This window comes from Perca flavescens, chromosome 3 (genome assembly GCF_004354835.1).
Source record: "Perca flavescens isolate YP-PL-M2 chromosome 3, PFLA_1.0, whole genome shotgun sequence".
NCBI classification, from domain to species: domain Eukaryota; kingdom Metazoa; phylum Chordata; class Actinopteri; order Perciformes; family Percidae; genus Perca; species Perca flavescens.
In genome coordinates this window covers 8,662,764-8,678,352 of record NC_041333.1, presented here as the reverse complement: position 1 = coordinate 8,678,352, position 15,589 = coordinate 8,662,764, and the positions used below count along the sequence as shown (strand labels likewise).

The 15,589-nt window shown below is 40.1% G+C and overlaps 1 protein-coding gene across 6 annotated transcripts in view; it reads left to right on the top strand.

Annotated features, from left to right (window-relative positions):
- Positions 1–15,589, top strand: part of myo18ab (myosin XVIIIA b) — a 161,801-nt gene that overhangs the window by 72,211 nt on the left and 74,001 nt on the right. For all 6 annotated transcript variants that reach the window (XM_028574607.1, XM_028574605.1, XM_028574606.1 and 3 more), the window contains 5 exons: positions 5,289–5,430; positions 5,565–5,724; positions 6,507–6,693; positions 7,077–7,284; positions 8,972–9,081. In XM_028574607.1, coding sequence (XP_028430408.1) covers positions 5,289–5,430; positions 5,565–5,724; positions 6,507–6,693; positions 7,077–7,284; positions 8,972–9,081 — 807 coding nt within the window. The remainder of the gene's footprint in view (positions 1–5,288; positions 5,431–5,564; positions 5,725–6,506; positions 6,694–7,076; positions 7,285–8,971; positions 9,082–15,589) is intronic.

Genomic DNA, 15,589 nt, shown 5'->3' with positions numbered 1-15,589 from the left:
ATGATCATTTACGTCATTCCATTCAATTAGTTTGGCTCCTCTTGATTGTGTCTCATTTTTTCTAATTTGCTCCATTTCCTTTTGGAATTTGTCCTACATCAGCAATATTTATTGAAATCAAGTTTGTGATTTGTTTCCCTCTTTTTGGCTTGAAAGGGTCCCTCTCGCTCTACTCATCAGTTACTTACTACAAAGCCCATTCAGTTATTAGTGGTACAAATATGTGAGGCAGCTGGCCTTGGCAGAAAACGTTCAGCATTGATGTGTATTGGCTTGAGCAAGTGGCATCACCAAGTGTTTAAAAATGCCTGGGAATAGATTTGTATTGAAGCTAGTATATCGACGACGTTCCACTTCTGGGATTGAATTTTTTTTTCATATAAATTAGGGGTTGGTTAGTTTTAAGCCATGCTAGTAGCATGGCTCTATGGATGGCCATGTCGGTCGGTTGGCCAGTTGGTCCACCACTTTGGTCTGAAATATCGCATCAACTATTGGATGGATTGAATAGATATTTGGTGCAGATATTCATGGTGCCAAGAGGATGAAACGTACTGACTTTGAGGTTCCCTTGACCTTTCCTACAGCACCACCTTGTATGGATGGATTAGCGCAGAAGTCAATCTACACTATTAAAAACCCTTACAACTATTGGATGTATTGCTGTGAAATTTGGTTCAGACATTTAATCAGGTCACACTTTCAGTTTGGCCAAAACCTTGGTGACCAACAACCTGCAAGACTAATGGCATTCCCATCAGCCTCGGCTGTACTTTGGGGTCATTGCTAATTATACCCATATCCACCCTATGTATATATGCTTGAATACGCAGTTTTTTTTAACGCAGGGAAACCTGCTAAAATGACGGCGATAGACTTATTTACAATTGCCAGTAGATGAGTATGCCTTTCTGTTTTTTCTGGTGTGACACAAGTGCCGGGAAACAGGGTTAGTGAACTGTATAAAGCAGCATGGAGGCCAGCAACAATGTTACGGTATTTACTTCTTCATTAAATCTGTTACTTATTCAGTCTGTCTTTCAAACTCGGTAACTACTTTAATTTGGAACAATATCCGAGCGCTACTAGACAAAATTTGTGGCCGTGATGAGAGAAGTTACCAACGGAGGCGACGTGCGTCACAGCATCGCGTTGGAAAAGGGGCTAAAATTAGCGTGTCCACCCAGGTGTCATGTTTCCATTACTGGTGATCAGAGCTGGAGCCAATTAATACCCATGCCTACTGCAGAGTAATTTGTCCCGGGAATAAATGCCGATTGTAACCTTTCCCAATCTTAAATGTTTTGAAGGCCGAAAGAGAGATGGAGAAGGGACCCCCTACTACATATATTGTATAAAATTACGTGGATGAAAATGAATGGATATTAATATATAATTTATTCATCATGTTTTAATGTTAAACTTACATGTGGAAGGCACAGTGAATCCTAATCTTAACTGTATGGCTACCATAGTGACTACTTTACATAGAGTAAGCTAAGTTAAATGTTTTTTTGTTTTTTTTTACAAATAGGCCAATTTATAGTTGCTATAATATGGTGGATTCATATTATTGTATATTTTCAGACATTTTAATTTTTGAAAAAAGAAACTTTCAAAAAGTACTTTTTTTAACATTATTTGGCAGCCCCTCCTGCACTAACTCTGAGGACCCCTTAGGGGTCATGGACCCACTGTTGAATATCTCAGCTCTAAACCCAAATGAGTAGCTTTTGTGATTAAAACCTATGTGGATCACATTCAAAAGGTTTTGGAATGATGTTTTCCTGCTGATAACGGCAGACAGGTCAGAAAAAGGCTCACATGGGTCCTTTTTTTAAAGGCAACAAGAAACAAATTATTTAGTTTTAGTTTAGAGGACTTGTTGGCAAAGGATTTATACAAATATTGTGACACAAAAAGGACAACCAGAAGACCCATAGAAATGCAAAAACACTGTAACTCGCATTACAATAAACAGGCAGCAAAGATAAATGTGTGGCTTGTGACTTCTGGTTAAATGACAGCAAGCCTGTTTATCTCTGCAAAAGACTCCGCACCTCACTGCTAATTAGGTTTCAGCAGCACAATACAGCATCTCCTCTTTGATTTTGAAATGCCTTAAGAGTCAGTTAACATTCTTTTTTTTTGTCAAAGGGTGTCTATTTGCAGAGGCGCCACCTCCTTATTTAGAGAGGCTGATATCTGCCAAGCACACACATTTAAGAATCCCAACAGCAGAATAGGTGCCAGCCACTCTATTTCAAACCTTTAGACTGGCAAAAAAAAACACTTTTCATTGCATTAATCAGCTGTTTATGGGGCTGTGTTAGTGAGTAAGGGCTCACTGAAGGCCCATTCCCAAGCATCCAAAGCTTTATTTAAATTAATTAAATTTATCAAAGTTTGCTACTTTGGTAGTGAGTTTATTGCATTTTATTATGTTACATTTTTAGACAATTTTTTGGATAAAGCATTCAGGATACAATACACGTGGTGTAGCCATTCATCTAAGTTTTATTATCTACAAAAAAAATATAAAGCTGGATACATTGATGCAAAACACCTTCTCTAACAGCAGAATATAGCCTTAGTTAGATCAGGTTGAAGCCAGCAGTTAAAAACAGTTGGTGTTTTTTGGAATTCAGGAGAAAAACATGTAATTTCTTTAAAATGAGATAGCAATACCTAGATCAGGGGTCTTCAACTTTTTTTAGGCCAAGGACCCCTTTGCTGAAAGAGAAGTTACCAACGGAGGTGACGCACATCACAGCATCGCGTTAGAAAAGGGGCGAAAACCCCCTACTACTACTACTACTACTACTACTATTTTATATATTGTATAAAATTACATTGCATGTTAAACTGGGCCGTATGGATGAATATGAATGGATATTAATGTATCATTTATACATTGTGTTTTAATGTTATACATATATGTGGAAGGCACAGTGGACCTTTAATCTTGACTAATTTACTAATTGAGTAAGCTTATCGTCAATGTCTAAGTTAAATGTTGTTGTTTTTTTGCAAATTTGCTATAATATGGTGGATTCGTATTATTGTATATTTACATTTTTGAAAAAAGAAACTTATAAAAACATATTTTTTACCATAATTTGGCGGCCCCCCTGCAGTAACTCTGAGGACCCCCTAGGGGTCACAGACCCCCTATTGAATATCTCTGACTTAGATCATTAATATGTGTATATCACATATAAATGCCTTGTTAGAGTGGTGCATTTAAATCCACTCCAGGACCAGGGGCACACATTTGTCAAAGCACATTTTTAAGCTGCAAAATAATCACAGTCCTGATTATAGCTTTTGAAGAACAAATGTTTTGGCTGACAATTGAATCATTACTTGTCTACATGGTTCGAAAAACCCAAACCCATGGACCCGGTCTGAAATCTACCTGAAGATAATTAGACCTGCTCCAGAATGTGGTCCACCCAAACAGACCCAAGTAAAGAACCAGACTGAATATAATGCTGCCTTTTAATCTTTGTACAGTGAAGAATATACAGGTTGAGTAATTCAGCATCAAACAGAAATAAAATGGGGGAAATGTGGCACCCTTTGCTTTATTAACACTGCTACTGTATAAGGCTGGAGCTAATTTGGAAGCATTAATTGAAAATAGATTAGGGGAAAAAAAGAAAAACTGCGCCATGGTTTATAAGAGGGTGTTATTACAGAATCTTAATTTTGTTCTAGTTACTATAGCAATCAGTCGGTAAAGAAAGAATTGTTGAAATCTCGTCCCAGTCACAGTTGATGGCAGCAAGCTGCAGAGATTCCAGCGGTAGCCAATTACTGCGAGCCTGTTGAGTGTGTCAGATGTCCACACAGTTTGCCAGCTCACTCAGCTCTGATTTGGTGACTTGTGTGTCTCACAACGTTAGACGTTATTAGAGCGAGGCGGTTAGAATCCCTGGCTACAGTTGGTTATATTTGCCGACATAAAATCAAATGAAATGATTGAGTGAGGTAACTTGTTTACATGCTTTTAGATGGCAAACAGAACAGCGAGTGTTCTCAAGGGAACATCTTTGACTCAAGAAAGGAAAGGGCAAAGATATCCAAAAATTAGAAAGTAATTGGAAAGAATATTAACATGGAATATTTTCATCCTTTGGCACCAGGGCATCGAATGCACTTGGCAAAACCAAGAACTCCTAAAGTGTGTGTATGTTTAGAAAGTATCTCGGCAATGTTCAAGGCAATGGGATGCTGTAGATGGGTTAAGCCCGAGACACACCAAGCCGATAATCGGCCGTCGGACAGTCTGGCGAGGTCAGTGACTCGAGTCTGTTTGTTGTGTTCCGTGCCGTCGTCTGTCCGAGGGGCCGTCCGCCTTCATTTTGGCCGATTTGACATGTATAATCGGTGGGGCGGGCGCTGCCGGCAGTCGGACTCAAATGACCCATCTGATTGGTAGAGTGCTAACCCGGAAACAGGGAGCGGAGTGACTCTCAAAATCTGACGAAAATCTTTTAAACTGACCTTTGTCGATCTGAAATGAAGACAGATTCAGCAACTGCATGGCCTATTTCTCGCTTAAAATGTTTTCAGAAACACAATTCGGTGAACTATTTTAGTACAATATGAGATTGTATTTTGAACAAGCCGCCATGAAAGTCTGTCTTTGAATTCCCAGAGAAATCCGACCCACGTTAAGCGTTCGTCCAATCTGCTGCCGGTTTTAATTTTTTGGGGCGACAATACAGATTAGCTCCGCCTGCTGTTATGGAGACGTATTGCTTTGGTGTGTTCCGAGGCACTTTTTTGACCAACTCGGGGAGACTGATCAATCCAACTGCCTTTTCTGCCGAGGGTCAGCTGTCTGGTCAGTGTGTCTGGGCGGTTAGGGCTAACCCTAGTAAAGAGGGAGGAGTTATTTATAGTGGTCCTGGTTTATTCAGATGTTGTTGGTGCTGTCAGTCTCTGCCACCTTACACATCATCTCTGTACACAAGAAAGATGTCAAGCTATGATTGGTCAGAGTCTAACGTGACCATAATGAAAGGCAAAAATAGAATTAAATATGATGTTGACTCATAGTGTTTGCTTTTAGCTTTGTTCCTGCTTTTTAAATGAAACTTTCTTTAAAATGTATAATACGATGTTACATTTACTGTTTACCTGCTCATTATCGCGTTATCTTAGGTGATAAATAATGATTTCTATACACATCTTGCCTTGATCGTTTCCATCGCGGTCAAAGAGAAGTTATTGTGAATGACAAAGTAGGGGACATTTCTGAGTGTTGGTACCCATCACAGGTGCGCACTCTGGCCAGGACGGATGAGGCTCGAGGCCTTCTGTGGCTGATGGAGGAGGAGGCCGTTCAGCCTGGAGGTTCAGAGGAAACCATGCTGGAGAGACTCTTCAGCTACTACGGCTCTGTACAGGGAGAAAACAAAGGTGAGCACTCAGCCTGTCACCGCCAGCTAAAGCAATCCACAGAAGGTTTCCTGGAGGATGCAGGAACAGCACACCGCACTTCTCATCCTCGTGACATCACAGAGACCCATGGAAATGTTTCTCATGTGTTCCAGGAGCCAGTCTGCTGCTGCGAGGAGAGAAGCCCCACCTCTTCATGTTGGGTCACAGCCACGGGACAGACTGGGTGGAGTATAACGCTCAGGGCTGGCTGAGCCATGCCAAGCACAACCCTGCTGCCCAGAACGCTGCCACACTGCTGCAGGACTCCCAGAAGTACGATCGCACACATGCAACATCCAGTTATTATAGACTGTGGCTATAAGTAATCAGTGCTTGGCTGTTTATATGCTGCACATGCATGTGTCAAAAAGTGCTCCCAAAACTGTGCTGCTGTTAAATTAACCTTAACCGAAAGGATAACACAAAAGTCTTTCTGTGCACCAGATGACTTTCCTGGGAAAAACCTTACAGACATTGAAGCCCTGTAATATCAATCTTTATTAGAGAATAGCAAAATATAAGGAGTGGCAGTTACACAAACTGACCGGCTGAAGTAATAAAATTGCTTATGGAATTTAAAAGGTTATAGCACTAAATCATTAAAGGAGCAGTTCACCCACATTTTAATAAAAACATCTTTCACTTACCTCTAGTGGTATAGGTTTTGAGATATCTGTCTGAGATTTCTGCTTCCACCTTTAATACAATGACTGTGAATGGAATAATTACTATACTATAATTCAGTATTCATCATTCAAACCACAAAATTCCATAGGTTATTACTTAAAAATGTTAAGCAACTAATGAAACTGTATTAGCAGCTAATTATAATCAAGTTCAGACCTCCAGTATCCATAATGAATGAGAGGTTTAAGAGCAGGCTACAGTGTGAGCCAAATGATGCAGGGGGCATCCCACCAACAGCAGAATATGCCACTAAAGCAGTCCGATTAGTTCCCTGTATATTGTAATATTAATAGCTGCGGTGAGAAAGAAACACGTCCTGTAAGTAATGTGCATGCATAGAAATGCAATTCATCCTTCTGCCACAACAGGAAGAACATCAGTGGGCTGTTTATGGGCCGGGCCAGCGGGGCCACAGTGTTGTCGGGCTCCATCGCTGGTCTGGAGGGCAGCTCCCAGCTTGCCCTGCGACGAGCCACCAGCATGAGGAAAACCTTCACCACAGGCGTGGCTGCGGTCAAGAAGAAGAGCCTGTGTATCCAGGTCAAACTCCAAGTGGTAAGTGGAGGAGACGCTGATTAAAACTTGTACTTCATTCCTAATAAAGTCCTTTTTGGGTATTAATTGCAAACTGGGCTTCTGTCATTGCTGAAGTAATGTACTGTGCACCTAAAATGACCTGGATTGTTATATCCATCTATTCATGCAATGAATGTAGAGTCTCTGGTTGTGGTACATCATCCAATAAATCCACCATCACCAGGTTGCTTACCTCACTGTTAATGTTAAAACTCTGTAAAAACCCTGTTCACAATTGGGTTTTAATACCTCAAAATTCATCTGGGAGGAGGTTTAAGGATTTTAGTTTTGGGTATCAGTGCAGTCTGCACAGACTGCCACAATGTTAGATTAAACTACTCATATCTAATTTCTGTTTTTAGGACGCTCTGATTGACATGGTGCGTCGTTCCAGGGTTCACTTCGTTCACTGCCTGCTGCCCAAAGCAGAGGCAGTGAGTGGTGGAGGTGAGCCCCGTGTGACGCATGGAGAAAGCCCCGACTCGGGCCTCATGACTTTGGACGTTGGCCTCCTGAGAGCTCAGCTCCGAGGATCCAAACTGCTGGATGCACTGCGCATCTACAGGCAAGGTAATAAAGTACTTGTGGAAGCCTTGGCATTTATTTTCTCTTTAATCTAAATAATAGAAGAAAATAATGATTCTGTAGTGCTGCCATCAGGGTTATCTAAAATGGGACCTGTGGTACAAACTTATGGCATACATTTTGAAAGATTTGAACCTTTGCAGGCAGTAAGCTCTAATGAAAAGATGTTAATGGTTGCATGAGGGCAAATCTCTGGTCTGGTGAATCTAGCTTGAGCAATACTAGGGGTGTGGGCGGACCGAAATGGAACTGCTTTGAATTGATTGAGTGTTCACAGTAGCTGTTGGTAACTTAATTTATAAGTGGGGTCCCACAAGGCTCTTTACTTGGCCCGATTTTATTCCATTAGAAGCCACTGCCCCTTGACCATATTATAGGTCATTTCACACACATTACACACATTGTTACGCCCTAACCCTCTGCCATCAAAACTGGATGCACTTTGTCTTTCCACAATTGAATTCTGAAAAGCTGAAGTATTACTCCCCATCTTGGACTGATGCCAGCTAAAACATGCACCCTCAAACTTAAGTTGTTTTGCTTACCCCTAACTACAGTCAGCGGATTATGAGTCTTGTTCAGTCATGCTATTTATAAATCATTTACTTGCCTGAATGATGCTGCAGTTGCCCATCTACAGTTGGTGCAAAATGCAGGAGCAAGGCTTCTGATGAACATTAAACACTGAGAACATATCTCCCTAGTCCTGACCAGATAACATTGTCTTGTATTTCTGATCTTTCAACTCCTTATTCTGCATTAAGATCCCAAAAGTTCCACCTATGACTCAAATGTATGTTTTTCTTATGTTCTTATCTATTTAGTTAAATTATTTTATGTTTGACCATTCCATATTAAATTGTTGTTGTATATTTCAAGGTACTGTATTGTGTGTACACCTGTGAATTATGTTGTTATGGTTATGAAAGGTGCTATAGAAATAAAGTTTACTGATTACTTGGTACTAAAAGTCAGGATATTTGGACCTCTGCTGCTTTGATTTTTGATTTTTTTTGTTAGTGATGCGATGTAAAAGTAAGTTGCCTAAGTTAATAGAGGTTAGGGAAAAGTCCATAACACATTGGTATATTCTCATGGAGATAATTAAAATGTGATCTGAGCTATACTGCCTGATACAGAAGTTATAGTTTTGAACGGTCCAAAGTTCCTCAAGCTTAACCTGCTCTCATGCTCTTCCATGACTCATCTGTCTTTCTGATGTTGTCAATAAAATATGAACTCTATACTTCCCTTCTTTTCTTGCCCAAATCATTTGAATCCAGTGATGAATTAAACTTCCATAGATAGAGTATCTGAAAGGGTTCCGATAACCTCACCCATTGCTGTCACTGTATGTCTTCATTCAAAAGTGTATCCTTTTATATCCTTTAGCCCTTTTTTCCCAATGTGAACCTCTCTTCCCATAGGCATTATTACGGTTCGTGCCTCTCTAAAAGCTTGAGAACTCCTAACATTTCCACCTTTCAAACCTTTACCACTTTTTTTAATGCTCTTAAATCTGTTGAAGTGTTTTTTTGGCTGTATTTCTCCTGAAAATAAAAGTTGACCGTTGACACGTTATTGGCTCTCCACTTGCTGCAGACGCTTCTCTAACCTTGGTTTTGGGTGTTTTTGTGCTCTCCTCTCTGTTCTGCTCCGTTCCTCGCTCCAGGATACCCAGACCACATGGTGTTTTCTGAGTTCCGCAGGCGCTTTGATGTCCTGGCACCACATCTGACCAAGAAGCATGGCCGCCACTACATTGTCACAGATGAGAAGAGGGTGAGTGTTTGGCCGAGTTAGCCTGATGCTTTGAAGTGCTGTTGTGTGTGGCTGGATAGTGACTGTTGATATGATGGAAAAAAAGAGGTTAAAAATACCCACAGGTATGATTTGGATTGTTATCTTTTATGTCATGGATGTGAAAGGATAAGGCTTTTATTTAACTAACAAATCTAATGAAAAGACTAAAACCAACAAAGTGCTAGTCTGTCCTTCAGCCGAAAAACCTGCCATGTAACATACCATGTCATCTTTAGCAACAGAAAAATGAATGTTCAGCGGTTTCAAAAAATGATTGATACTTTGTTAATCTACCAACTCATAACCTATTGGACTAATAATAATATCCCAGTTCCAATTTTTTTTTAACCCAATGTTGTCATTCTGTTCTGATTGAAGAAAGATCCAGTATTCTAAACTGTGTTAATAGGGCTGAATGATTTGAGAAAATATTCTAGTATTTTTTGACCATTATTGTGATAGTGATTCATTATGTGATTAATTTTTTTTATTTTTTCAAAGTTCCTTCTGTATTATTCACCATACACAAGCATTACATCATCATATAGTGAAACACAACATTGGATACAGTCAACATACAAACTAGTCTTTCATGTAGGCCAGGCCTACGCTACGTATTATGATGAAATCCGATGATTTCATGCATGAATTGAAATGAATAACATTTATTTAGCTACTGAATAGTACTAAATCACAGTGGAATATCATAACTTATTAGATTTTAAGCTTTGTAAACTAAAATATACTCTTCATGACTGAACTTTAATAACATCTGGAAAAAAAAAGACAGCTTAGCACTGCAGAACAACAGGCCTGGTGTAAACATTAATATATGAAAATAAATCTGAATCTTACTGATCTCCAGTCAGGGTAGTGTGTGTGTGTGTGTGTATGTATGTGGAGCCCACAGGGCAGGGTGTTTCCGACTCTCTGGTTAGTTAGATTGCGTAGCATTAAAGAAGAAATAAAAATCTTTTAATTGCAGCTTTTGCGATATGATAATTTCATTATATTTGAATGTGATTAATACAGATGGCGGGTGAGGTTTGGGTGGGCTAATATGGGAAGTAAGTGGATTCTGGTATCCTATGGCCTATTAAGGTAGATAAAATAAATTGTCTGTTCACATATTTTTCACATTTTTAACCAGGATATGTTTCCATAACGTTGCCCTTACGACCCTATGTTTTGATCCCACAGCTGTTTAGCGATTATAATGGCAATTATAATTAATTTAATGCAGCAGTGGTTGGAAATGAACGCTGATTCGCCTTTTCTTTGGCCATGGATTGCGTTTAAAATATGAAAATAAGATAAATGGACTGATGTGTGAGTTCCAATATAGCTGTTATAGTTAGCCGGGTGCTGAAGTTGACGTCAACACTCCCCTTCCGCTCCCTCATCTCTCCTTACTGTAACGGGTGGTTGACATCCACTACCCTTAAACTGTTGCTCCAGTGTTGCTGGCACTGCTGGCTGTATCTGGGTTTCTGACTTTCTCTTTTCCTTTTGAATAATGTCCAAATATCCTTTTTGTGAACATGAGCTGAATTGACTGACTGGCTTGCTAGAGATCAAATAATTCCAAATCCCCAAACGTGCAGGTGTTGTGCTGAGTTCTGCATCCTCAAGGCAATGTAACGATTTTTAAGGCAAAATATACTATTTAGTTTAGTTTAGTTTATTGAAAGTCATGCTCACAGTCAAACAACTGAATAAAAGCAGAATTTGCATTGGTTTAAAACATAAGAAGTCCGGCCCCATATAGATAAAAAATAAAAGATAAAAATACAAAATATAAGTTTGTAAATAAATAACATATACAGTGCATAAGTGAATACACGCATGCTAAAGTTGACTTAATTAAAAAAAATGAAGAAAAATCCAACCTTTAAGGACACCAATTTTCTTTGTTAAAGAATAATGTATCGTAAATAAATAAATGTTCTTCCTTAAAATATAGGGGGCATGGTACCGAAACTCGGTGCCAATAGGGAACCGGTGCCGACATAAACGGTAGTAACGAGACCGAATAAGAACGAAAGTTTTGGTGCCTCATTTCGGTGCTCAACTTTACACTACACCTGACAGCATGTAACGTTAGCCTACCTTTAGCTATCAGCTGGATTAATCACGGTTAAAATGCTGACAGCTAACGTTAAACAGTGTAAAGTGTGACTGTATTTCACTGTGGAGGACTTCTACAGCGGGATGTAACAGTCTGCGCAGCAGCTGCAATTCATAGATATACAGTATGTTTATATGGTCGGAATTAAACAACACAGACGGTGCGTTCACTCGCAGCTGCCGTTGTCGGAATTAAACAACACAGACGGTGCGTTCACTTGCAGCTGCCGTTGTTGAAATTAAACAACACAGATTCACTTAAAACAGGTAGCCTCGTGGTGCATTCACAGTAATTGTAAAATACCCTTTTCCCATCTGGGGTTCAACAGCAATTTACTGGTGAAATAAGTTATTGTTATAGTTATTACATCATTATTAAATCTTTAATTTTGACCATGGCCTTAGCAATAAACAAGTCACTGACTGTTGTTTACTACCCTTATTTTTTTTCTTCTTCTTTTTTTTTTTACTTTATTGAAAAGTACCGGTTTAGGCACCGGCACCGTTTTAAAAGTATCGATTTAGCACCGGAATCGAAAAAAAACCAAACGATACCCAACCCTAATCCTGATAAAGTTAAAATAGCCCCCCCACATCATCACATACCCTTCACCATACCTAGAGATTGGCATGGTTTTATTTCTCTTTGCCTAATAGCTGGTTTGATTTGCACTGAGAGATGATCTTATGGAAAGTACCCCATTTATTCGACTCAGTAGTAGTAGCCTTTCCTTGTTTCCCGAGAGTTAAGGGACATTCATTATTCGGCAGAAATTATCCGCCACAGCCAGAGGCGCATTCACAAAACGTAAACGAGCGGTGAATGTGGTCATAGTGACGCAAACGGTAGGCTAATGCAGGCAAAACACGGAAGACACAGGCATTTGTATTCTTTAATTTAAGCCTAGTTGTGTGCACAATACAATACCAAGGACATCAGTCTGTCCACATATCTTTTAGGAAGAAATGTTTGGGTAGGCTCAAGCCTACATTACCCAGCGTCCTTGGTGATTAATCATTCATCCCTAGTGTTAATGACAGGAAGACCTTGTTCTCATGAACTGCGGTTTATAGTATCTTGTCACAGAAAAAACTAACAATTTACGGGGACATAAATCCAATTCAAAATCTGTTTCAGCCCTCGTGCTCCTTAAAAGAAGCAGTTTTTTGAAAACAATGAGCTTTAGTTGTGACACAGAGTTTTATTGTCAGCTGTAATTGATAATAAATCCACCCTGGTATGTTTAAAAGATTGATGAACCCTTTTTTTTTTTTTTTTTTTTTTTTTTTTTTTTTGAGAATTGTCAGTTGGTATGAATGTCCCAAAGGATCATCAAGAAGCATCAATTATGATTATGAAGTTATTGTTCATGAAAACGCTTACTCATCATGGCTTATACTGTGTCTTCTGTGGCTCGGGAGGATCTGGTCCTACAATAATAAAACTTACCCTGATGATGTCAAAACTGTTAGAATGTTGAAAGTATAAAGTCTGGAGATTCAGTATTTCTCTCTCCCTACCCTCTACATTCTAATCTTCTGGTGTGAACAGAATCTCTTTATTCCTCCTCTCCTCTCTGCGCTGTCCTCTTCCTGCTCCAAGAGCGCTCTTGTGTGTAATTAATTATGATTGCACAGGCTGGCAGCATACGGCTACTGTACTGATTAATTACCGGTAGTGGGAAGAGCTCTTTCTTTCCTCCTCTCTCCCCCTCTCCCCCTCTCCCCTCCCATTCCCTTGTCTCATTCCACTTTCTTTCTTTTTTTTTTCTTGTCTCATTATCTTTCCATTTCTTTTGTATTGGAGGCAGAACAGTTTAGGAACATCCCTGAGCATTTGATTAATGTCTTCTCTACATTCCGTTCAGGCAGTATATAGTAGCTTTGCACAAAGGTGTGATTGCCTGTGTGAGTGGGAGGTATGGCTGCTGGAGGAAAACATCTCTACATTAAGGCCTTCTGTACCTGATGTGCAAAAATGTCTTGTCTTGAAGAGGTAAATAATGTTTTTCAGGTTATGTAGGAAACTAAAAATCTGATTGGCTATGTGCCTGCCTGTTTGTGTGTGTTTGAGTTAAATGTGGAATACGAAAAGAATATTGACATGACTAGCTGCTGTCAACAGAGAAGATTTAACTGGATTAATTAAACAGATGAGTGAAATCAAGCTCCCCTCTCTTTTCCACAACACACTGGCAGCAAAGTGAAGATTCCTTGGAGATGAGCTTAGAGAGGATAGCCCACTCAGAAAGAACTAATGGTACCCAGTTCTCTGGGGAGTTGGGAACCAACAGAGGGGAAGAAAGAAAGCAAGGAAGATGGATGAAAGGAGGCCGTCTGAGACAGTGAAGGGCGTATAATTGGAGGAATAATATGAAAGAATTGGTTTTCAGAGAAAGTGACGAGAAGAGAATATTGGTTTGCTGAGCCCGTCGTAGAAATTTTGCCAAACAAAAATCCCTGTCTTTCTGTCGCCGACAGCCCAGTTATGTCAGTTCCTCTTAATACAGAGTGATGCAGCCATGGTTTTAGTAGCCAGATGGTGTACCTGCCAAGAGCTTTTCACACCAACCATGCAAACAACACAGGGGAAATCCACCACTTCATACATCATTCCTGTTGGCGTCCAGTCCTCTGTGGAAGCTGACATGTAAAGTTCCATTGTTTTATTATGCTGTTTTTCAGTGGAGAGTTTTAGTGGTCTTCTTGCTGTGTAAGATGGTCTCTTAGGCCAGTGTTTCTCAAACGTTTTTCCGACCAAGGACCACTTACCTAATTTAAAAAAAGCTCAAGGACCACTGTATTGCCAAAAATATCCCCCAATATCCCCAAAAAGCCATTGATCCATCTTGTCAGGGGACAGTAATCGTAAACGTATTCCTCCGTATTTCCTTCCAATATCACACTGATCATTTGTGACGTAAATTGGAGGCATTATCGCAAAGCAGTCGGCTTCATTGCTGAAGTCCGACAACACAGAAAAAACAGCCAATTCCAATGGTTATGTTTGAATTTACAAACAAATTTATTTAATTTAGAAAACAACACCTCTATGGTCCTCACTATTTGGCTTTGGAGTCGCTGGCAGACCGTTTGAGAAACAATGTTTTTAAAAACATGATATTTTACCAAATCTACCCGTGGACCACCAGGAGTCCCTTGTGGACCCCCAGTGGTCCACGGACCACTCTTTGAGGAATACTGTCTTAGGCTACACCTAGCTCCAGTAGCAGAACTAATCTTCGTCCTTACTAACACATATCACATGACCATTCATGTACTGGGCATGCCCGTGCCGGTGTAAACAGGAAGCAGCATGTATACTCCACCCGGTCGCAAAATTACGAATCCCACCATGGCCACGCCAAGACCCGCCCTACGAAGCAGCTCGATTGGTTGGGGTTAGGGGATTGGTCAGGGGATAGGACCTGTACATGTAAGCATGGACGCCTGGCCAATTGTAGTGTGTGAATGCTATTGAAGGGTGGGTCTTGGCGTGGCCATAGTGGGATTCGTAATATCGCCTCCCGGTCGGTGGTAGTTGCTTAGTTGCCGAAAAGACAACGGAGGATAGGACGAGAGATTTCTTAGTTTGGATAGCCATAAAGGTGAAGCTCATGACTACAAAGTCAGAAACGGCTGTATGTCCATGTTGAAATACTCACCGATAGTCAGTCCAGGGTGTTGTAGCTTGCTTGTTTTTTTGGGGGGGGGGTTTTCGAGAAAGGGTCATGTGATAGGGGCGTAACGAATCAGGGAAGGGCACGTCATGACTGATATGATCCCGTCAGGAGGCAAACGCTGGCGTTAGAGCTGTAACAGTTCCAAATTTTGCTATACAATTGTCTCAGTAATAATTGCAATTACCAATATACTTGTTTCTTTCTGTCAAATTTTAGAAATATTTGTTTATTAATTTGTTACATTAGTTCAGTAAAAATGGTGGGGGGTGGTGATGGTTGGCAAAAAGATTGTTATTTAATCAGCGGGCTTGTTGGGCAGATTACAGGCCAGAAACACAAGCATGTTCTATTTCTCTGCCTTGAGGCAGCTACAGCCCAAGATGTTTGGAGTTGCTATGGCAGCAAGTGACAGCTGTCGCCAGCATAGAGCTCAACAGTGACCACCCACTGTTTTAACGGCTCTGGTTCAGTTGTTTCATTGATGTTTCGAAAATTGCTTATATGAAGAGTAGAGGTGTGAATCTTCACTGATCTCCCGATTCGATTCCATTACGATTATCAGGTCAGCGATTCAATTCGATTCGATATCTCGATGCATCACGATGCATCAAATACATTTTTAATATTAAAGCCATGTAGGATATTTAATTCATAGCTTTTCAAGCTTTAAAAACAAA